Source organism: Cyclopterus lumpus, chromosome 9 (assembly GCF_009769545.1).
Source record: "Cyclopterus lumpus isolate fCycLum1 chromosome 9, fCycLum1.pri, whole genome shotgun sequence".
In the NCBI taxonomy this organism is placed as follows: Eukaryota; Metazoa; Chordata; class Actinopteri; order Perciformes; family Cyclopteridae; genus Cyclopterus; species Cyclopterus lumpus.
Window position 1 is genome coordinate 3,190,001 of NC_046974.1, and position 22,500 is coordinate 3,212,500.

The 22,500-nt window shown below is 45.6% G+C and overlaps 3 protein-coding genes across 6 annotated transcripts in view; all 3 read right to left on the reverse strand.

Moving 5' to 3' along the window:
* LOC117736156 (E3 ubiquitin/ISG15 ligase TRIM25-like) overlaps positions 1-22,500 on the reverse strand; it is a 706,744-nt gene that overhangs the window by 488,678 nt on the left and 195,566 nt on the right. The window lies entirely within an intron of this gene.
* rasgef1ba (RasGEF domain family, member 1Ba) overlaps positions 1-22,500 on the reverse strand; it is a 79,149-nt gene that overhangs the window by 11,692 nt on the left and 44,957 nt on the right. For 2 of the 4 annotated variants that reach the window (XM_034541279.1, XM_034541278.1), the window contains 5 exons: positions 5,485-5,652; positions 4,826-4,948; positions 4,577-4,714; positions 1,156-1,371; positions 16-90 (listed from right to left, as the gene is read on the reverse strand). In XM_034541279.1, coding sequence (XP_034397170.1) covers positions 16-90; positions 1,156-1,371; positions 4,577-4,714; positions 4,826-4,948; positions 5,485-5,652 — 720 coding nt within the window. Of the gene's footprint in view, positions 1-15; positions 91-1,155; positions 1,372-4,576; positions 4,715-4,825; positions 4,949-5,484; positions 5,653-9,519; positions 9,727-10,972; positions 11,300-22,500 lie in introns of those variants that run through there. The other 2 variants (XM_034541281.1, XM_034541280.1) reach the window with 2 other exon arrangements.
* On the reverse strand, positions 15,479-18,534 carry LOC117736168. Its single transcript, XM_034541291.1, has 3 exons — positions 18,298-18,534; positions 16,863-17,471; positions 15,479-16,460 (listed from the first exon to the last, which is right to left on the reverse strand). Exons 1-3 carry the CDS (start codon positions 18,344-18,346, stop codon positions 15,964-15,966), a joined length of 1,155 nt encoding a protein of 384 aa, XP_034397182.1. The 5' UTR covers positions 18,347-18,534; the 3' UTR covers positions 15,479-15,963.

Genomic DNA, 22,500 nt, shown 5'->3' on the forward strand with positions numbered 1-22,500 from the left:
TTAGCGGTCGGTTACCTTATCGTTGTCCAGAGGGTCTTTCTGGACGAAGGCCTGGACGAATTCCTCGGGTCCGATGTAACTCAGTCTCTCCTGAAAGAGGAAGGAACAGGGGGAACGTTTGAATAAATGCATCTTTAGTTCAGAACGCCGCGGAACACCTTTTAAAATTTAAGAAAATGGCATTTGAGGAATCCTCGAGGGAAGCTTCAAGGTGGCCGATGTTCTCCACTTCCCGGCTCCTTTTGCTTTTTTTTTTTTATCCTCCGGCTCGTCTGCAGCAACGCGGGCTCGCTTTAATCCGTTCGAGAGCTAATTAGGGCCGAGGGTCCTTAATGGATCGCGTCTGAGGGAGAACCAAATTATTGACGGATGCATTTCCATTAAAAAAAAAGGTTGCAAAAAAAAACAACGTTTTAGGCTAATTCTTCGCCAAACCCGTTATGCAAAAAATATTATATTTCTCGAGAGGACGTGACTCGATTACATAATGAATGGAGCACCGGTAACCGTGATGCATCATGGGATTTCATCCCCGTCTCGCAAGTGAACTTCCTCTGATCCACACAGTGTTTTACTTTTTAATCAGCTAGGATTTCACGGTATAGTGACGCACGCTACATTTTTGGGGGTTTGTGGGGGAGCCCAGTTGCAGGAGAACTTTGAACGCCCCCCCCCCCCCCTCACTCCTCACTCCTCACTCCCCCCCCCCGATCCTCCCCCTTCTCAATGGAATTTAACCTTTTGGATTCTGGAACAAACCCTTTGATTAACCTCTGGTTTTTCAGATTGACCAATTTGTTTTTTTTTGGGGGGGGGGGGGGGGGGGGGGGGAATGCGTGGGCGGAGCCGTGGCGTCCGGTTCACCTCGAACCGCCGGGCTTGATTTCTAATCCATAACGTCTAGCATGTTCTCCTCCTCCTCCTCCTCCGCCGCATCGATTCGGTCTCGTTCTCTTTGTGCCGATATGAGCGAGAAGCATTTCTGATTGTTCTTCAGGGGGGGGAAGAGGACCGGGGGGGGGGGGGGCGCCATTTACATCTTAATTCGGTTTGACGTGTCGACAACAAATGATTGATGAACAGATTTCTTTTGAACCTTCTGGGCCCGGTCTGGCCGACCCACAGGGCTCTTGTGGACCAACGTCCTGCTCTCACCAGTTCTATGTGCGTGAGCTGCTGGGCGACCGTGAACGGGTCGTTGCAGATGGACAGCACGTCTCTCTGGATGGACGCCTGCGGCTTCGCCTTGAGAGCCGCCAGCCGCTCGGCCGCCGTGGCGTTGATCTTCACCAGCGCCTCCTCGTACTGGCTGAGCACCGTCAGCCTCCGGATCAGACCCTGGCTCATCTGGCCCACCGCCTTCCTGTAAACCTGGAAGGAAGGGAAGAGGAGAGGTGGAAGAAGGGAGTCAGTTATGTTCCTTCCCTGACAGACTCTCTCTCTCTCTCAGTAACACTGAGGACTTCTGAATGACCTCCAACTCTCAGCAGAAACTCAACTTTTGCAAACTGATGCCGCGGAGCGACCGTCTGGAATGTGAGCGTTCATCAAAGAATCCCGCGAGCCTCTTCCTGCCGGCCTCATTAAGGCCTCTCAGCCCAACCGGGGCCGAGGGGGGGGGGGGAGACTCTCGGCTCGCTAGACCCTCAAGGAGGTCGAGAGGCCGTCCTCTTTTGAACCTTCCCCTGGACTCCAAAACAGGCCACAATTAGCTAAGTGTTCCCTCACGGACACGGATTAGCACAGAGGTTTCATAAGAGGGTCTATAGAGAGTGTGTGTGTGTGGGGGGGGGACATGTGCGTTTGATTTTCTACATGCGGGATCCCGTTCGTGGCCTCTTTCCAAAACCACCGGCATGAATCTGTGGTGACGAGACCACCTCACGACCACGACCCTCCTCCTGCAACCCTTCAGAATCAATCACCTCGGCCAGGTGCACACGAGGGATCGGCTCTTTGTTCTGTTTTTTAAGGCTATTAATTATTCTTTGATTGATTTAAGTCAAACATCATGTCGTCCAAGGCGACGTTGCTTTTGGTCTAAGAGATGAAAACACGCCGTCAATAATCACAGTTGAGACTCGCCACCAGTTGCCACTTCAAAGTCAGCCATCTGCCCCCGGGGGGGGGGGGGGGGGGGGGGGGGGGGGGGGGGGGGGGGGGGGGGGGGGGTCGGAGGTAAATATAGTCACGGATCTCGGAGACAACAGCGCGCCGGACATTTCCGAGCAACGGGTTGGCGGTTACGTATGAGTTAGGGGTGGGGGAGGGGTGGTTACTAGCTGTTCCCAACGCCGTCGACCCTGGCAGCGATCCCGAGGTGGCAGACGGCTGCTCGGTTCCTGCGGAGCGCCACCTGACCCACCGCGGGGTCGCGCACATCCAAGTCACGATGGGCCTGAAATATGAGCCAAAACCACCGGTGATGCGCTGGTAGCACGATGTCGGGATGTCCCGATCACGCCTTTTTTTTTTGGGACCGTCTCGAATTTAATATTTTTTTTAATGCCTCGATTGTCCCCAACACAGATCTTTGAGATCGGACGAATGACCCGATGTCGAGTCTCTGGTCCTTGTTGTTATTACTTGAAGTCGGACTTGGGTCTCAAATCTTCCGGACGAGAGAAATCTGCCTCGTGGGTTCTGATTCAATGTGCAAAGAGCATTACAACTTCTCTTATAGGACGTTCTTACGGTGCCACGTGTTCTACCCTCAACCATACACCCCCCCCGTGAACAATTAAGGTGCATAGTATGCTTTGATAACTTTTCATTGGGGCCGACTCCGAACCAGATGTTGAACTCAAAACTCAAAACATATGAAACACAAGCAAGGCGTCACCTGTCATGAAAGGGTACTACTGTATGCACCATTCCTCCAAAATATCTGCCCGGCCTCCGGCATTGAAGTGGATATATAATGTGGTATCTGGGAAAAATAACAACCTGCACATTTTGAGGGAACTCGGTAGCATCGAATGAGGGCAGATCAGGATCAGAGCGCCTGTTTTTTTCCCTATATACCCGACCGCATCCATAATGACAGTCCTCTGACGGGGGATCAAGGTCCTGGAATGTTTCGAGTGCGGTCTGGACACCACTCTGACCAGATGTTTCGGGACATCTATTCTGGACTAAGAAAGAAAAAGAAAGCTTTTCCCAGAGCGCTCTGGAGAATCTGCCCGTTTAACTCTGCACCCCCAGGGACCGGCTTCTGGTTGGACCTTTGTGTTGGAGAGAGACACACAAACGTCCCTAAGAACCATTCGTAGTCAAACTTTCGATTGATTCGGGGGTCATTGAAGGGCGACATCTTGCTCAGTCAGGTTTCCCACAAAAGGTCTTTAAGGAAGGTCCATGTGTTGAGGAACGCTCGTGGTATTCTTTGTAGATTTGATCACATTTGACCAACCAGATGTGTTTGCTGAGGTCTGAGGATGCTGTGAAATGGCTTAGAACAGAAAAAACTGAAAGCCAGTTGGATCCAACTTTCTGGTCCAACTCTCCCAAAGCTCATCGCTATCGCTATCGCTATGCACACACACACACACACACACACACACACACACACACACACACATCGCCCGTGTGATGAGGGATCATCAGCGACTTCTTGGGCGCCATCGCTTTCAATTCAGCTTCCAGCAGGCGGGTTAGATAACAAGAAGGCAAACAGGCCGGAATAAACTACCAAACTCCTGCAGATGCTTTTCTAAAGGACTTCTGAGAGAGGGGGGGGGGGCAATCATTTATTGGCGTAGTTCAGATCCACATTAGGATGCAGAGGGGACATGGGGAGCTGTAAATGTGTCCAGTCGTCACGTGAGACAGGTATTGATTTCTGGATTAAATCGAGATCAATACTCGTGCTATTGATGAGCCATGTGAAACCTGCAGGTGGGTGTTTTGGTGTTTAGCAATGAAGGAGGGGCAGATGGACATGTGTGTCGTCCATCACTGTCTGTTTCTAACAAAGTCCACACACACACACACACACTTATTGGTCCAGACTGGAGTAAAGTGAAGGATCTATCTATCTATCTATATATATATAGATAGATAGCTAAACCAAACCTATTTGGAGTGTTAAAAGACGAACGTAAGAGCAAGAAACATCTCCATGACTGAAACTGTCCTCCTCTCCCCTGAAAATAGTGCGTTTCCATTGAGGTACACGGGTGTGACTTCATGTTTTTTTTAAAAAGTCATCACTTTGGGTCGTCACGTGTGTTTTAAACGTGCACATGCAGAGTGAAAAACGTTGATCCTGAGCCGGCGACTTTCAGCTCTGCAGCACCGAAACTATTCAAAAAGACAAAAAGCCACAAAGCTAATGAACAATGGGGCTTTTCTCTCAACTCAAGCCAGCCTCTAAAAGTGCTTTGTTGCCTGAGCCCCCCCCTCCCTCCCCATCCTCCTCCTCTACTGCTGCTATCTGCACAATAAATCTGCCTGTGTGTAACTTTGCTGCACGTGCGGTCTACAAACTCACATCCCCCACCTTGTGATGACACCACAACATGTTATCTCTCTTTTGTCACCCGACTCAAGAACAATAATTTAAAAAAAGGCCGACCTCGTCTCCGCTGGCCAGCCGGTGGGTCAGCTCCTTCAGGCTCCTCATCATCCTCTCGTCCCTGAAGTCGTACGGGAAGGTTTCCGTCCACTCCGTCAGCAGCTGGAGGATCTTGGGGGCGATCTTCCGGACTCTCATCTGGAAATGCAGATATTAAAAAAAATTTTAAAACACACACGTGAAGTATACCGGCGCCACCGCGAGGAGGCGTGTTCACAACGCGGCCTTCTGATTCGACGGGGTCGGTACCTTGTCCGCTTGGAGATCGCCGAGCCGCTGCTGCTCCACGCACAGGTGACACACCTTGGACATGAGCTCGTGCGGGCGGATGAAGAGACGAGAGCTGAGCAGGAAGGTGAAGATGTACGTCCTCTGCGGAGGAGAAGGACAACTCGTTGAGGACGGTATGGACTTTAAAATGGATCACGTATCTTCCAGATTTGGGCCTCAAGATGAGGGAAATGATGCATAAATAAACCAAACATGCAATACAATAAATATTGAACACGTCACCAGAAAACATATTTCTAAAGGTGCTGTCACCAGATGTATTATACATGCAAAACAAAACAAATAAAAAATGAAGTTATTAATAAGCGTGTTCGATATTTGTTTCCAGTGTCACTTCAATTCATTACACATAATTTAATTTCTTAATTTTTAGTATTTGTTTCCTTTGCATGTATACGGATTAGGTTACCGACATCTGGTGAAAACGTCATGTCAATAACATTATATTATTATATATTTACTAATGCCGTGTTCAATACTTATTTTACGGTAAAGATTAAAGGAAAGAGACGTTGGCACCACGAGGGTCTGAAAGCACTCCGACTTTACTCTGATGAAACGGCAAAAGGAAAAAGAAACGTTTAGAAGACAACAACAACAACAACAACAATACTCACATCTGGATAATAGTCCACAGTTGGGACCAAGTGATGGATGAGGGCCTCCAGGGACCCGGACGCCAGGTTGTTGTCATGGTAGTAGAGGCCGGAGTAGCCCTCCTCCTTGGTCTGGTACAGGTTCTTGTTGTAGCCGCCGGTGAACGGTGGAGTCTGAGGCATGTTGTCCTGCAACAGAGATAGAGGAGGGGGAGGGGGGGGGGGGGGGGGGGGGGGGGGGGGGGGGGGGGGGGGGTCAACACTCGGATGTCTCACCGCAGACGCTGATGCAAACATGAACATTACAAAAAATAAATCAAAAATAGCTCTCAGACACAAACACAGAAGGTTTTTGGACGCAGTCAGCACCCGTTCCTCCTCCGGATCCATTCTGAGGTTTCTGGGTTTAGTTTATTTACACAAATGGTTGACTGAAAAAGTTGAAATGCAAACTGTGGTTGAGACACAAAAAGCATGAGAGAGAGAGAGAGAGAGAAGAAAAAAGAAAGAAAGCCAGAAAGCAGAAGGTTCACATGTACACAGGTACAATGAACAACTCCAGAATAGACGTTTTACTGAGTTACCCGTTGAGTGACATCGCCAACGCTACCCGTTGTGTGACATCACCAACGCTACCTGCATCAACATGAGGTTTCCATCACCTTCCCTCCTACCGGGAGTTCCTCTCCAGAGGAGGAAGAGTGGGCTGAAACACGGCCGAGACCCCGTCGAGTTACTGCCAACGAAACACCCGACATTTCCCCGACGTGGCCTGGGGCGTCTCCCCGTGGCCCCTCAAACAGCCCGTTAAAAAGAACAGAGGACCATCGTAAAGTCCTCTGAAACGGCTCGCCGGTCCTCACAAAGACAGAACAACAAGCTCACACACACACACACACACACTTTCCTCTGCCAGCCTTCTGACCTCTGAACCTGGCACTTTGGCTCAATCCCATGCCAGGCAGACGTATGGCTGGGGATACACAAAGGGCCTTTTCACACACACACACACACACACACACAGACACACACAATCCCAACCCTCCAAACACACACACACACAACTTGACAATATGCTGCCCTCGTGGCCGTCAGCCAAGTCAGGAAGCCTCGGAGGTGCAGCGCTGCCAGGGACGCCAGGAGATCTAAACGTCAGGAGTGCGAACACATGTCGGGCTTCACGACGTCGAAAGGAAATCAGAAAAGGGAATCAACAACAGAGCAGAGAGGGAATCAACAACAGAGCAGAGAGGGAATCAACAACAGAGCAGAGAGGGAATCAACAACAACGCTTTCTAACACAGAAGAGCTTATTAACCTTTAAAAAAGGCAAACAGTTCCATACGAGATGCCCTCAATCAACACGTTTATTCAGAAGTCCACTTAAAGCCTCCGACCACACGAGGCAAACCCACCCCTCCACTTTCAGACACACACACACACACACACACACACAAACACACACACACACACACACACACACCGCTGCACAATGCACACGTGCACACACGGACCATCGCTATTATTCAGCCAGACGGCCGTGCACATTTCCATGAGAAAGGCGAGCGAGAGGAGTCAGAGCATCTGCTGCACCATGTGTGTCACCCCCCCCACCCCCCCACCCCCCCACCCCCCCGAGGAGGGACACCCTGCTAAAAGTCAACTGGTTTGGGCTTCTTTGTTTACGTCAATGAGGGTTTATTTGGTTGAACTTAAGACCACGGACATCTGCCGTCCACCGAGCGGCTCCAAGCCAACCGCTGGGGTCTCGGATGAAGAGCAACAGCAGCAGCAGGTGATCGAGCTCTGGGAACGGGTCCCAGCTGGGATCTAAAACCACCAGCCCTCCCCCCCCCCCCCCCCCCCCCCTATCCCACGCTCGCTTTTCTTACCACAACATTTAAAAATACAAAAAAAGGAGGTGTGGAGTGGATGGTTTGGTCAAATTAAGTAATTTTAGTATTTAGAATTATTTTTGCTTGCAGCTTTCCTTCATTTAAATCCCCCCCCCCCCACCCAAAGCCACGTATGAAGCATGAATTAATATTGCAAAAATAGAGTTGATCCATGATTGTAATCTGCATTTGTAGGAACAAAAGTCTCATTGGTGACACCAGTTGTATCGGCCAGTTTAGTTGGTGAACCTTGGATGGCAGAATACACACACACGGTGAAAGAAGTGTGTGTGTGTGTGTGTGGGGGGGGGGGGGGGGGGGGGGGGGGCATTGCCGTTGGTTTTCACGTGGCTGCCGGCTGGGTGGCAGAAGAATGTAAACAAACAACATGCCACAGCTTGCCTCTTTATATGGGGGGGGGGGGGGTTAGGTTGGATAGATGGTATTAATTATAGACTTCCTGGCTGTGTGGGTGCAGCCATCTGCCTCAACGTGTAAAACAAGAAGTCTGGTTTTCGACTTAAATTGGATTTAAAGACAGAGGATGTTCAAATTTCTGTCCGTTTGTGCTCAGAAGATGTTTTTGTTTGTACTCGGCTGAAAAGAAATAAAAGCTACAAGTTGTTGCTTTTGGGTAATTTCTCGGAACAAGGAGTTTTTTCTAAAATAAATTTTCTTTGAATAATCAAACTCTGGCATTTTTCGGGGGGTTTATTGCCGAAACTGCTGATCGTCACGAGGCAGCGAGTCTCAGGTATTTCTTGAGGAAGTCTCGAGAAACACAGGCATCTTAGAAATGAAACTAAAAGACGTGATCATGTGTTGTAACATGAGTTTCACTGAAAGGTTACAGAAATGTCAAAGTATTTCTCCTTTTTTTTCTGCCTCCTGCGGGGAAGTTTTCCAACAGAGCAGCATCTTAAAAAGCCCCCCCGCCCCCCCCCCAGGGGGTAAATGTCGTATCAGGAGTAAAAAACCCTGGTGTTTAGGTGAAACTACCTTCAGGCTGCAGCGCCATCAACGCCACAAGCCAATTGGACACATTTGGGCCATCAAAGCCCCGACGGAGGCTGAGAGGGCTGTAAAGGAAAACGCCTGACCACACACACACACACACACCACACACACACACATTCCCGTGGTTGCAGAGACGTTTAAGCACTTCCCTGGTGCCATTTGTTGCCCGAGGAATTGACTTGCAAGCCACCGAGGAGCGCACGTATCAAAGCAAAGGAGTGTAACGGGAAGCTGGAAGAAGCCGAAGACCAAAAAAAAAACTTTGAGGGACTAACAGGGCATCAACAGTTCTCCCCCCCCCCCCCTGTGTAAACACTTTAAAAGCCATGAGGAATCTCAATCATCCATGGCTTGAGGAAATGAGGGCGTAGAAATAGCGGAGTGGCTGCACGGGGCAGAGGAGAGACCACAGTGGGATAATGGAAGTCATCTAAATAAAGAAGTGGCAGCACTTACAAGTACACTAGGCTGAGGACTATGAAGTTAGAATGAAATACACCTGTCCAAAAGGGCTGAGATCAAGGAGGGGGACTAGAAACGTGGGGAAAGCACCACATCTTGTTGTTACCAAGACGAGTGTCCCAAATAATGAGGTCCAAGTCTCAAATGAGCCAAGTCCCAAGGGATTTGGTCTAAGTCTCAATTAAGTCCAAAGCCATATGGTCCCAGTCTTAAGCAAGTCACAAGCATGTGTTCCAAGTCTCAAGGTAGTACCAAGTCATTTGATCCAAGTCTCAAGGTAGTCCCAAGTCATTTGGTCCAAGTCTCAAGGTAGTACCAAGTAATTGGGTCCCAGTCTCAAGGTAGTCCCAAGTAATTGGGTCCAAGTCTCAAGGAAGTCCCAAGTAATTGGGTCCAAGTCGCAAGGTAGTCCTAAATCATTTGGTCCAAGTCTCAAGGAAGTCCCAAGTAATTGGGTCCAAGTCGCAAGGTAGTCCTAAATCATTTGGTCCAAGTCTCAAGGTAGTACCAAGTAATTGGGTCCAAGTCTTAAGGTAGTCCCAAGTCATTTGGTCCAAATTTTAAGCAAATCCCAAGTCATTCGGTCCAAGTCTCAAGGTAGTCCCAGATTATTTGGTCCAAATCTCAAGGTAGTCATAAGTCATTTTGTCCAAGTTTGTCTCAAGCAAGTCACGCATAGTACCTTGACCAAAAGACTTGGGGTCTTCATGTCTTAAAGGAGAACATTCAGACCGGAGAAGACATATTTATCTCTCTCAACCCTCGTTGACCTCCTCCACACCCGAGTGCTGCTCCACCAACAGTGTGTTGACTCATTAATGTGACAGCTGTGACAGCGAGTGGTAAACATCACAGCTCCCATTCAGGAATCTGTCACCTGGCATCACCATCACCCCCCCCCCCCCCTCCCCCCCAGACACCCTGCAACAGAGGGACGCTAAAGCAGAAACAGCGTCATGGCTTCTACTTCTGATTCTTCCCATGAATCTTAAATTAAGCCGAATCCATTAAAGTGAGTCACTCAAAATGCCTCTGGACTGGAAGATTCCTGACTTCTCCATAAAGGAGTGGTTTGACGAAGCGCAGGTCTCAAAGGAGGTGCACAGTCATCCGTGTTGAAACGGTGATGAATTTAGTTGTAAAAAGGAAGTTTATTTTTAGCCGTCTCTTAGTCTTGAATCGGTTGATTCCCCCCACATTCAAAACAGACGCGTCGTCGGGAACAACATGATGCCAACAACAAAAAGCATTCACTTTGCAACCAAATTTAGTCAAGAAAGTGCTCCAGAGATCAAAAAGGTGAGCATCTACAGGATTTAGCTCGTGGTGTGCATAAATCAATACCTTTTGCACAGTCTGAAGAGATTAAAAACACTGCATCCCACATAGTTGCATCAACACTTATATGAAATACCTGTGACTGCCAATAACCCATGTACCCCCCCCCCCCCCACCAGGCATCCATTTGTCCGCATTTGCACAGACAGAGCACCACCACAACCCCCCCCCCCCCCTTACTGTCAGCCGGCCGGAGTCCTGCCAACAAATCGCCAATAAACGGATTTCACTTGTCAGCACATTAGAGGACAGCCCGGTGCTCCACGGCGAGAAGCCCGAGGAGGAGAGGCCGAGGAGCTCAGGAGAGACACGGGATTAACTTCACTGATCCCTCGCTCTCTGTGCGGAGGAGGAGGAGGGGGAGGGGGGGGGGGGGCGGGGGAATCCTCTTAAACTGAAGGTAGTGGTTTTAAAATAGTCCGCCATTGACACTGATCTAAAAAAAACCTTTTATGGGTCACATACTATTTGGGAAAATGAAAATACACGCATACATATTGTATAATGGTGTTATTACTTATTTGTTTTGATCCTGGAGAGAACAGATTGTAATCAAATAAATAAAAAAAGGTCAATAAAAAGGCTCGATTCAAACACTATAAACTAGAGCATCTTATATTAATTTATTATTATTTTGCAGAAAAGAGCTTTTAAATTCTTTTAAATAAATAAATAAAATTAAATTGAGCGCTCCTTCCGCCACCTGCGCGCATCTCTGAGAGGCTGCGCACGAGCTGCGCAACATTCCGGGGACAAAACACTTCAATATTCCCACGATCGATGCGCGCGCGGCTCACCTCACAAAGTTGTAATCCAGGTGCGAATAAAAAATTTTTTTTTAAAAAAAGATCGTATCCTTTTCCAGAAATGATGCACACACAAAAACAAAAAAAAAAACGCCGTTCAACAGCCGAGACTTGTTTTCCTTGTTCTATTTGAATAAACCCGGCGGTCCTCCGGTGCCCTCACTGCGGCATCGTTCAGGTGCGAGCGTGGGGAAGCATAACGGGTCGAGTCGAGGATCGTTCCGGGGCAGAAGAAGAGGAAGAAGAGTCCGCATGAAGTGAATGACAGCTCCGGCTGCTGCTGCTCCGCCGCCCTTCTCCGGTGTGTCTGAGCCGCGGAGCGCAGCATCAAGACTTTATTGTGAGGCGAGAGGCAGCAGCCAATCAGAGGAGAGAACACCCCCCTCCCTCTCTCTCTCATCCTCCCCCTCCTCTCTCTATTTCGTTTCTCTTTCCTCTATCTTAAACTCTTTCCATCTGCATCGTTCTCACTCTTCCCTCTTGCAGGTTTCGATTCTCAGTCAGATTGCTTCATTTGGCCGATCTAAATCCCCCAAAAAGAAGAAACATAACAATGCAGCACTTCTGTCTTATGTGTGTGTGGTGACATGTGGTTCTTTGGTAGCTTTAGAGTGGTGTGTGTGTGTGTGTGGGTGTGTGGGTGTGTGTGTGTGTTTTCCCTTCTCTTGTGAGTAAATCACACGTAGTTTATTTTAAATAAAATGTGCAGTAAAAACACAAATGTGTCTCGCCTTGGATAAATGAAACATTTTAAAACATATTTGAAAGTTCGGGGATCCCCGAGGTTAAAAAAACAAACAATTAATCCTGAATGTCGCTTAATACACTTCGTCAAAAATCGTGCCCAAAACCCACAAAAGGTAAACTCGCGCTGCGGCTTGGGCAATGAGCAGCGGCGAGGTAGTTTCATTAGCCAATCACATCGTCCAAGACAATACAATGCAAATGAGTTGAGAGGTAGTCGGCAGTCTGTCTACAGGTAGTCAAGTTAACGCACCGTTGGAAAAAATAAAGAAAAGTGAAACCCAGAGCAGCGGCCGACAGGTACTCAGCAGGGTGTTTACTCGTAGTTTCATTACGTGTGAGCCAATCACATCGTCCAAAACCATACAAATGAGCCAAGAGGTACTCAGCAGGGTGTTTACTCCTAGTTTCATTACGTGTGAGCCAATCACATCGTCCAAAACCATACAAATGAGCCAAGAGGTACTCAGCAGGGTGTTTACTCGTAGTTTCATTACGTGTGAGCCAATCACATCGTCCAAAACAGTAAGAATGTGCAAACTGTTTCCGCCCCCTGTTGATCTGACTGGCTGGGGGTCGGCGATGCACTCAGCTGTGTCCTCACCAGTCAGGACTCAGCAGGCAGTAAATAGGCAGAATAAAAACGGTCGATAAACGGGTGTTGTGAGAAAGTGTGCGTCACCTCCACCCACGAGAGGTCCTTGAGCATGCAGCCATAACTAGCACCCCCCCCCCCCCCCCCAAAATCTGTGTGTGTTTAGTGCGTTTATTCCCATCTCCATCTCTCTTTCACTCTCACACAGGTCATGTAAACTGGAGCTTCGTGACAGCCGACAGAAACTAATTATAGTTTTGTACAGATTCTATCAGCCAAAAAGTCTCAAGAAATGAAACGGTAGAGCCGAGTCTCTTTCTGTCCCCAACACAACTAAATATATATATATATCAATATTTATAAATATTATATAAATAAATATATATCAATATAAATATATATCAATATATATAAATAAATATAACAAAAATATATATACATATGCATATATATACATACATATAAATATATATATACACATATAAATATAATCATATTCCGACGTATTAAATCCTTTGAAGCGGCGCTCCTGCAGTCATTAGTGCGGTCGTTCTTTAATTTCTTTCGCTTTCATTTCAACCGAAGCGAGTAATAAAGAATGAATCTACATCGACACTTTTATACCTGCAGCTCGCGACGTTCCAACACGAAAGCTGATTTTTTTGTGTTTTTGCAACTCGTCTTTGAACGACGGAAAATAAAAAGGAGCAAGGAGACAAAATTGTTTTCCACTTCTTTAAGAAGAAACGTGAAGAAACGTAAAGAAACGTAAAGAAATGTGAAGAAACGTAAAGAAACTCGAAGAAACTCGAAGAAACGTGAAGAAACGTGAAGAAACGTAAAGAAACGTGAAGAAACGAAACGTGAAGAAACGTAAAGAAACGGGAAGAAATGGGAAGAAACGTAAAGAAACGTGAAGAAACGTGAAGAAACGGGAAGAAACGTAAAGAAACGTGAAGAAACGTAAAGAAATATGAAGAAACGAAACGTGAAGAAACGTAAAGAAACGGGAAGAAACGCAAAGAAACGTGAAGAAACGTAAAGAAATATGAAGAAACGGGAAGAAACGTAAAGAAATATGAAGAAACGGGAAGAAACGTAAAGAAACGGGAAGATACGTAAAGAAATATGAAGAAACGTGAAGAAACGTAAAGAAACATGAAGAAATGTAAAGAAACATGAAGAAACGTAAAGAAATATGAAGAAACGTGAAGAAACGTAAAGAAACATGAAGAAACGGGAAGAAACAGGAAGAAACGTGATGAAACGTAAAGAAGCGGAAAGAAACGTAAAGAAACGGGAAGATACGTAAAGAAATATGAAGAAACGTAAAGATACGTAAAGAAATATGAAGAAACGTAAAGAAACGTAAAGAAACGGGAAGATACGTAAAGAAATATGAAGAAACGTAAAGAAACGTAAAGATACGTAAAGAAATATGAAGAAACGTAAAGAAACGTAAAGAAATATGAAGAAACGTAAAGAAACGTAAAGAAACGGGACTTTGTGCCGGACGTTCGCGTCGCCAAACCGAGAGGAAATAGGAGATTTGGTCGGGGACTATTTTCACCGGTGGATTGATCCACCTGGTGGTTTTCTGGTGAGAATTTTAGGGGCAAACTTAACTCAATTGTTTATGTTCATAGTAATGTCGGAACATGTCACCCAGTGCAACAGTGTGGCTCACTGTGTGTTTTAAATGATTGTTTTTGTTCATAGTAATGTAGGAACATGTAGCTCACTGTGTGTTTTAAATGATTGTTTTTGTTCATAGTAATGTAGGAACATGTGGCTCACTGTGTGTTTTAAATGATTGTTTTTGTTCATAGTAATGTAGGAACATGTGGCTCACTGTGTGTTTTAAATGATTGTTTTTGTTCATAGTAATGTAGGAACATGTAGCTCACTGTGTGTTTTAAATGATTGTTTTTGTTCATAGTAATGTAGGAACATGTGGCTCACTGTGTGTTTTAAATGATTGTTTTTGTTCATAGTAATGTAGGAACATGTAGCTCACTGTGTGTTTTAAATGATTGTTTTTGTTGGACCGGCTCAGGAGACACAGACGTGTTAGCAGAAACTGTCATTGTTGTTGTTTTGAACTTTTAAAAAAGGGATTCGTTGACGTGTCCGTATAACAGAATACTGGCCTGACCGGTGTTGATGAGCATTTATTAAAAGCGGAAGGAAGAGTTGGGACTCGTTCACGCTCCGTCGCTCCAGGGTTGAGTGGAAAAGATTCCCAGGTGTGTCTATCCAGGTAACAGTCGGCGTGGGGCAGCATGCATGAAGAGTGTACAGCCGGAAGACAAGAAAGAGTCCCATCAAAGAAAAAGGGCACGACGGCTTTAACAGCAAAAAGAACAAAATCAGACCAGCCAGTAAAAAAAAAAGGTGCAATATGCCCAAAGCTTCATTAACATCAGAGAGAGAGAGACACACTGCAGCATCAGAACTGTGCTGAAGGTCTCTCTCTCTCTCTCTCTCTCTCTCTCCAGTCTGATGTGCTAGATGTCAAAATGTTCCCACGGGGGAATAAATAAACACTGACTGGATGTTTGTGCTGCACTCCTCCCCGTACAGGGAGGATGAAGACGGGCTTCAGGAATTTACAGACGGATCACAGCTCACGGACAAACATGTTTGACTGCGCAGCTCTTTGACATTCGGAAATATGTAACTTTTTTTGGGGGGTATTTTTTCACATTGAATTAAAATGTCCTTCTATTTCATATCCATCTTTTTTTTCTTTTTTTACATTAAGTTCAATGCTATTTTAATTTAACTTTTGCGATATTTAATGTTTTTGTTTTTTTTACATTCATTTCTATTTTATATCTAGATTTTATTTTTTAGATACTATAATATTTTTGGGAATTAAAATGTCCTTCTATTTTATATGCATCTTTTTTTTTTTTTTTTTACATTAAGTAACATTTTTTTCAATGCTATGATATTTATTTTTTTTCCACATTCATTTCAATTATCTTCTATTTTATATCTAGGTTTTATTTTTTTAAAAGACTTTTTTATTTTAAATGTTATTATTTTTCACATTTTATTAAAATGTTCTATTTTATACACTTTTTTAGATTCATTTAAATGTGCTTCTATTTCATATACCCGCGCCGACGGCCTCAAACGCCCGATTCGGTGTGAGTGCAGACGGGCAGATGTAAGGAAGTCGTTGCTCGAGCAACGCGTCAATACGGGCAACTCTCAACGAGATGAAGACGTTTCCATTCGAGCCCGAAGGCAAAAAGAAACCGGTTGAAAATATCACCTTTTTTTTTTTTTTAATTTCTATAAAAAGTGCATGAAACAAGTTTCTGTTACATTTGGTGCAATCAAGTGAAACCTAAGAAATCTTCACACTTCAACTGTCAATTTCTTCTTTCGAACATCTCAAGAGCCCGACTGACACCTGTCAATCATCTCACTCACAAACGTCCCCGGGGATGTTTTTGAGTTTTTTTTTTCTTCCTGAATTTGGTTTGGATTAAAAATATCCCTCTGGATTTAAGGCTAAATCCAAGGCACCCTGAGTGTCATCAGTGCTGTCATCCGGTTCCTCCTGAGCTTGAATACTTCTCCACACTGTGCGGGTGGGAGGGGGGGGGAATAAGGAAACCCTCGGCGCCTCCTAACTCCCTCCTTTCTCCAGGCTGTGGTTCGGACCAGCTGGAGCCTCGGTGACTGCCTGACCACCTCCGCATTGACACCGGTGCTCTCTGGCGAGCCCGGTGAGGAGCTCCAGGACCTTGATCTCGTGCTCCATGCGGGCCTTCTCCCTCCTCTCCTCCCTCTCGGCCGCCTCGCTCTGCCGGCGCTCCTCCCGCTGCAGCCACTGCGCCAGGAGGTCCTGGTGCCAGCGGGCCTGCTCCTGCCGCTGGCTCTCCAGCTGCAGCAGCAGGCCCCGCGTGTCCGCCGCCAGCCGCTGGAAGCCCTCCGACAGGTGCTTGAGGCAGGAGGACTCTGGGTGGCGAGGGGCCGAGGCTGGGGGGGTGTTGGGGGTCGGATCCGGGGGCGCCGCGGGGAGAGGGGAGGCGGCGGGCTGGGTGAGAGGGGGAGAAGGAGGAGCAGCCGGAGGAGGTACGACATGTAGGGAAGGAGGGCTCAGGCAGTTTTCCACAAGTGCACCTATGAAACAGGACAAATACAGAGATTAGATTATTATGACAAGGTTACCTGTGTAGATTAAACAGTCAATTAATGGATTCATACGAGTACATCAGTATTTTTAAATAATTCAAACTTTCTCTGGTTCCAGCTACTATACTGCACGAGTATTAAAGACAATGCAGATATTGAGAACTGCATTATTGCTGCATTTAGATTCTATCTCTGGCGCAGTCTAGAGTTGCTGACCTTAAACAGTATTTTTTATTTATTTATATTATTATGAAACTTAATTACTGTGTTGCTCATTTAATAAAGACTATGATATAGTAAACAAGTGGATATTAAAATCTTGGTCAACTTGAACAAATCCTAATTTTTAACGTCTCATTTTCCTTTTTACATGATAATCGCGGTACGTACCCGTCATTTCACGACGGATGGATGATTCCAGATAAATGTTGTGGTGTCGCTGTGGGAATCCCGAATTGCTGAACTCGTACTCGTCCGTCGAGTCTTCTCCGTCCTCCAGCTTGACTTCGGAGTCGAGCTGCCACGACAGGTGGCCCCCCGTCTCCTCCGAGGAGCTCGGACACCGTCTCCCCGCCCTCAAAGAACCCAAACGCCGTTCGCCGACCTCGGTGTTCGAATGTATATCCGGCGCCGCCGCCGCCATCCGCTCCGGAGACACAAAATACTGCTGCCCCCCGCCGTCCCCTCCCGCCGACCTCCGGCCCAGGACCGCGTCCATCTCGGGGAAATATCTGAACGTGCACGGCTGCGAGCCGTCGACGCTCCTCTGCAGCTTGGCCCGGGCGTAGTTGGCCTTCAGGGTCTTGACGCGAAGCCGGCACTGGTGCGGACTCCGGGAGAAACCCATCTCGCTCATGCGGGACGAGAGGTGCTTGAAGACGTGCCGGTTGCGCAGGTTCTCCGCCAGGCTCTGCTGGATGCGCTCGTCGCTCCAGGCGCACAGCAGCACCTGGGTCTCCTCCACCGTCCAGTTCACGGAGCGCTCGGCCTCTCGCTTCCCTGCGCACACAGAGGACACACGGCCGTTATGTTTTTCATCGTTAAATGTTCAATTTAATGTTACTTCAATCAAATGGAGTGCGTGCAAATATAATAATACACTCAGCAGCTGGTTGTGGTGTTACTTTTCTAAATATATTAGAAGAGCCTTCTTCCAGAATGACGCCTTAATACATCGTCTCTCTAAAACTGCGTGCTGATGTTTTTATTAACACTAAATCGCCGTCTGCACAACTACAGCAGAGCAGCAGCTACACGTTCAGTCTCTACGTCACACGTGATCCCAAAACTACATGCATTATGCAGTTTTGGGGGTAACGATGATACACAAGTCTGAAAAGGGAGAATTCAGCTTAATATTTAGGAGTGTGGCAGTATTTATACACGGAATATACATAATAATGCAGTAAAATAAAGACTACATGAGCTACTTGATCCCCATTCATAACACAGTAGGGACTAAACTTAATAATAACATAACTTAAAAAGACAATGTACCTCATGTCCACCTCTAGCAGAGGTCACGTGGTCTCACATTACTTACAGTGTGACAGCCTCCATGTGAGGAGCTGATTCCGATATATAAGAGTATATATATAAGTATAATATAACGATATACAAGAGTATATGTATATAAGTCTAATATAACAGTTGAACATTCAGGATGTCCTCGTGCAAACAGGATAATTAGCAGCGAACGGTTCAGCAGCTTTAATACTCGCGTGAACCCGGAAGTGGGAGGCTAAAAACACAGCTAACGTTAGCATTGCTCCGCCGCCGTGAAAAACAACAAATAAAACCCGTCGGCTGAGTGAAGGATTCTTACTTTTGGTCGTGGAAACGGAGCTGGTCGAGTTGATCATCGGGGGATTCATGTTTCTTTAATCGGGCTGCGTGGAGATGTAAACAATCCCCCCTCCCGACGGACAGACGCGCAACAGCGACGGTTGCTCTCTTCCGGGGGGTGACGTCACATCCGGCGCGCCACGCGTGGCGGAGTTCGTGTGAGCAGTGAATAAATTGATACAGAAATAATAATAAAATAAAAAGACTATGATGACAAACATGACAAACAAACTAATGTAATAATTACATTATGTTCTGCACTAATTTCTCCCGTGTCGTTTTTATTGCGCAATATCTCCCCCCATAAAACTAATTTGCACATATTTGCATAAAATGTTACATATTCTTAAATTATTTTTTGCCTCAATTGAAAATGCTCATTTGCCCTACTTTTTTTTTTTTTTTTTATCTTTACAGATCCTGTAATTATTCATATCTCCTCTGGGATCATTAACGTTTTATGTTATTGCATCTAAGAAGGATCCTATGAGTTTATTTTTTTTTTTAATGTGCAGTATATTTATCTGGTAATGTGCGTTGTAGAATATTCATTCCAACGAGTTTTTGGCGAATATAATGTGCGACCTTTGACGGAGCCGTGATGCAATGTGTGGAAGTGCAGTGTTGTGAAGTGTAACCCGGCTCAGCCTTCGACTGCACATTCCTATTGCGAAGGATGCGGTTCTACTGTTGGTCCTGCAGATCATGCGTAGAGTACAAACTGGTGTGCAGTATAGAGAGGCAACCCTTCTGTGCCCCCCCCCCACACCACCCCACCCCCGTGGGATCAATTGCGAAAGACGAAAAGTCAAGAAAGTCTCAGTTTGTCTTAGATTTGTCGTCACGGCTTGCTAGCTAGCTAGCTAGCTAGCTAGAATACTTAGCTATATCCACCCACAAATGTGATTTTATCCAGTCGGGACTCAAAAGAACAAGCAACACCAATTGTACGTGCGAGTACATCCATGATTACGAAACCCACAAGGCTTCGTAGCTTTGTAGAGAGACTTTTGGTTGTGTCGTCTTTCTAACGACAGATTTCCAGTCGTTGAAACTTTTTTGACGCGCAAGTTCATCTTTTAAGTTGTCTAACATCACACACATCGTGTAATACAAACACTATCAAAAAGTTATTCGTTTTTAAGTTATTTCGTTGGCGGCCCATCGTTAAGGGGCGGGGCTTCGGCTCTCTGTTGGGGCGGGGCTTCGGCTCTCTGTTGATCCCTTGAACGTTTGTACGCGGTGCTTTTTGTCTAGAACGCGTTTCTCGTACGCGGTTATATATATATATATATATATATATATATATATACAGATTTTAACATTGTTCCAGGTGAGACTTGAACTGGCTTCACACCTGGCATCAGAATATATGTCATTTAGTTTTTTTAATTGAAAATAGAAATAACACAGTAAAAGCACTCAAACCTCCGATGCTTGCGACGTGCATTTTTGGGGCCGAAGCCGCACTCGTATTTAAATCTGTCCGCATGCAGTGAAGATGCATTGTAACGTTACGCGTGAACACGCCCCCCGGGGGCCGCACATTGGTCTCAACTTTGAATAATACGAGGGCACCGGTGTCGGGAGGAAACGGGCCCTCAAGAGGCTGCGAGGCGCTAATGGGTCGTCTTGTGCATTCTCTGGGTGTCTGCCGGGAGCATTAAGGTGTTTCTCGTGTTCCTCCATTACACCGGTTCATCTCCTCAGCCTTTCATCCACAAACACAGCAATTATAGGTTGAGGAGGGGAGGGGGAAGAAGGAAGGGGGGGGGGGGGTATTCAGTTTTCAGTTGCTTTCCTGCAGTGACATTTGCATTTTGAGCTTTCAGCTTTTGTTCCGTTACAGAGTGACTTGGAACGAGTTTAACAGTAATCTCAAGAGAGAATGTCGGCGGCATTTACAGTCGCTTTGTTTACAGCGATGTCGTGCATTTACTCAAGTAAAGTAGGACCCGAAGGGAGCATTTTAAGCCACTTTATACTTATACTTCACTACATCTTAGGGGTACATATTGCACTTTTTACTGGACTACACTTACTTAAAACGTAGAGTTGCTAGTTTATTTCTACATTAAAAAATGTATATGTTTATGTATATGTGATTTTGAATGTATCCAGTATAGTGATAAATATTATATTTACAGTATATATATATATCACAATAAAAAAAGAAGTTCTGCACGATGTGAATTTTATTTTTTCATACTTTAAGTTTGTTTTTCTGCTAATACTTTCATACTTTAGCAACATTTTGATTCAGGACTTTTAATTGTAACATGCGTGCTGTAGTATTTCCTCTGGGTACTTCGTCCATCAGTGGCCATATGAAGCTTGTTTTAAAAGAATTCTCTTATTAGCTGTCTTACCAATAAGTTGTGTTTAGTTTCCCTTAGCATTACAAATAGCACAACGTGTGGACACAGAAGGGAAACTAGCTTCCTCAAAGTTGGTGTCAAGCAAAAACAGTTACTATGGTGACATACTTTGAAAAAGTTTCCCTTCAAAATGGGGACTTCCATTTCTTCAGGGAGTCAGATGACAGAGGAACTCAGAAAACAACAGAAACTGTGACCAAACCCAATTAAACTGTCCTGGGAGTTCAATGTTCCTGAACGCATCTCACAATGACGATATGGACTTTGAAAAGAAAAGGAATGGGGATTTTAAAATCTGCTGTGCACATGATGAGGACATGAAAAAAGTCCCCTTGTCATACTGGAAGATGGGACCAGGCTTTTTGAAGGAACCAGGTTGGAGGAACTCCAGAAAACGTAGTGCTGCCGGCGTGGGACTTTCCAATGGTCATGGGACGTTTGTCAGCAGTATCGGTACTCGATATTAACAAAAGATCCCTTTTCAATGTTATTGACATTTCCCCCACCGCACCACCAGACTCCCAACTGCTGCACTAAAAGAGTGAGATAGAAAGAGTGAAAAAGAAAGAACCTTTTGCTATTTGGTCGAAGACAGTCACACAATAATCCAGAAAAATTACAGGCAGCACGCTGGTGATTTTGGCGGCATTTCTGGTGCTTTCGGTTTGCATCTCGATCTCTGCACGTTTCATTTCTAGTAAATTGCAGAGAACAATATAACGTCTGCGTTGTTATCTTGTCCTACGATACGATGATAACGCCCGAAGATAGGACACAAAGAGATGTTACGATGATGCAATACGACGAGCCGATACGTCAATATGATCCGATGATACTATATGACGATCCGATCTGATACGTCAATACGATCCGATGATACTATATGACGATCCGATCTGATACGTCAATATGATCCGATGATACTATATGACGATCCGATCTGATACGTCAATACGATCCGATGATACTATATGACGATCCGATCTGATACGTCAATATGATCCGATGATACTATATGACGATCCGATCTGATACGTCAATACGATCCGATGATACTATATGACAATCCGATCTGATACGTCAATACGATCCGATGATAGTATATGACGATCCGATCTGATACATCAATACGATCCGATGATAGTATATGACGATCCGATCTGATACGTCAATACGATCCGATGATACTATATGACGATCCGATCTGATACATCAATACGATCCGATGATAGTATATGACGATCCGATCTGATACATCAATACGATCCGATGATACTATATGACGATCCGATCTGATACGTCAATACGATCCGATGATAGTATATGACGATCCGATCTGATACGTCAATACGATCCGATGATCCTATATGACGATCCGATATGTTGATCCGATGATACAATACTAATTTATTGTCAGTTTAAAGTGACATTTATTGAACTTGTAAAACTAAATTGCAGTTATACCATCTACTTCCTGATTAAGCTCTTTCGATATTGAGACTATTTTTGGTTAAAAAAATAATGTGTGAGGAATGTCAGTCTAAACTCTAAATCTCTGGACAAATAACTACCTGCTGATACCAACATGTCGGGGGACATTTTGTACAACAGGCCTGAAAAAGTCTTGACCTCAGCCTGAGATAAAGGTTGTTCTTCACAGCACAACGCCGAGCACACACATACAGACACACACACATAGACACACACACACACACACACTTCCAACTGATGAGTCCACCACAGCATCGGTAATTACAGAGGAAGAGGGGAGCCGAGACAGTCGACTGGACATTCATCTCATGCAT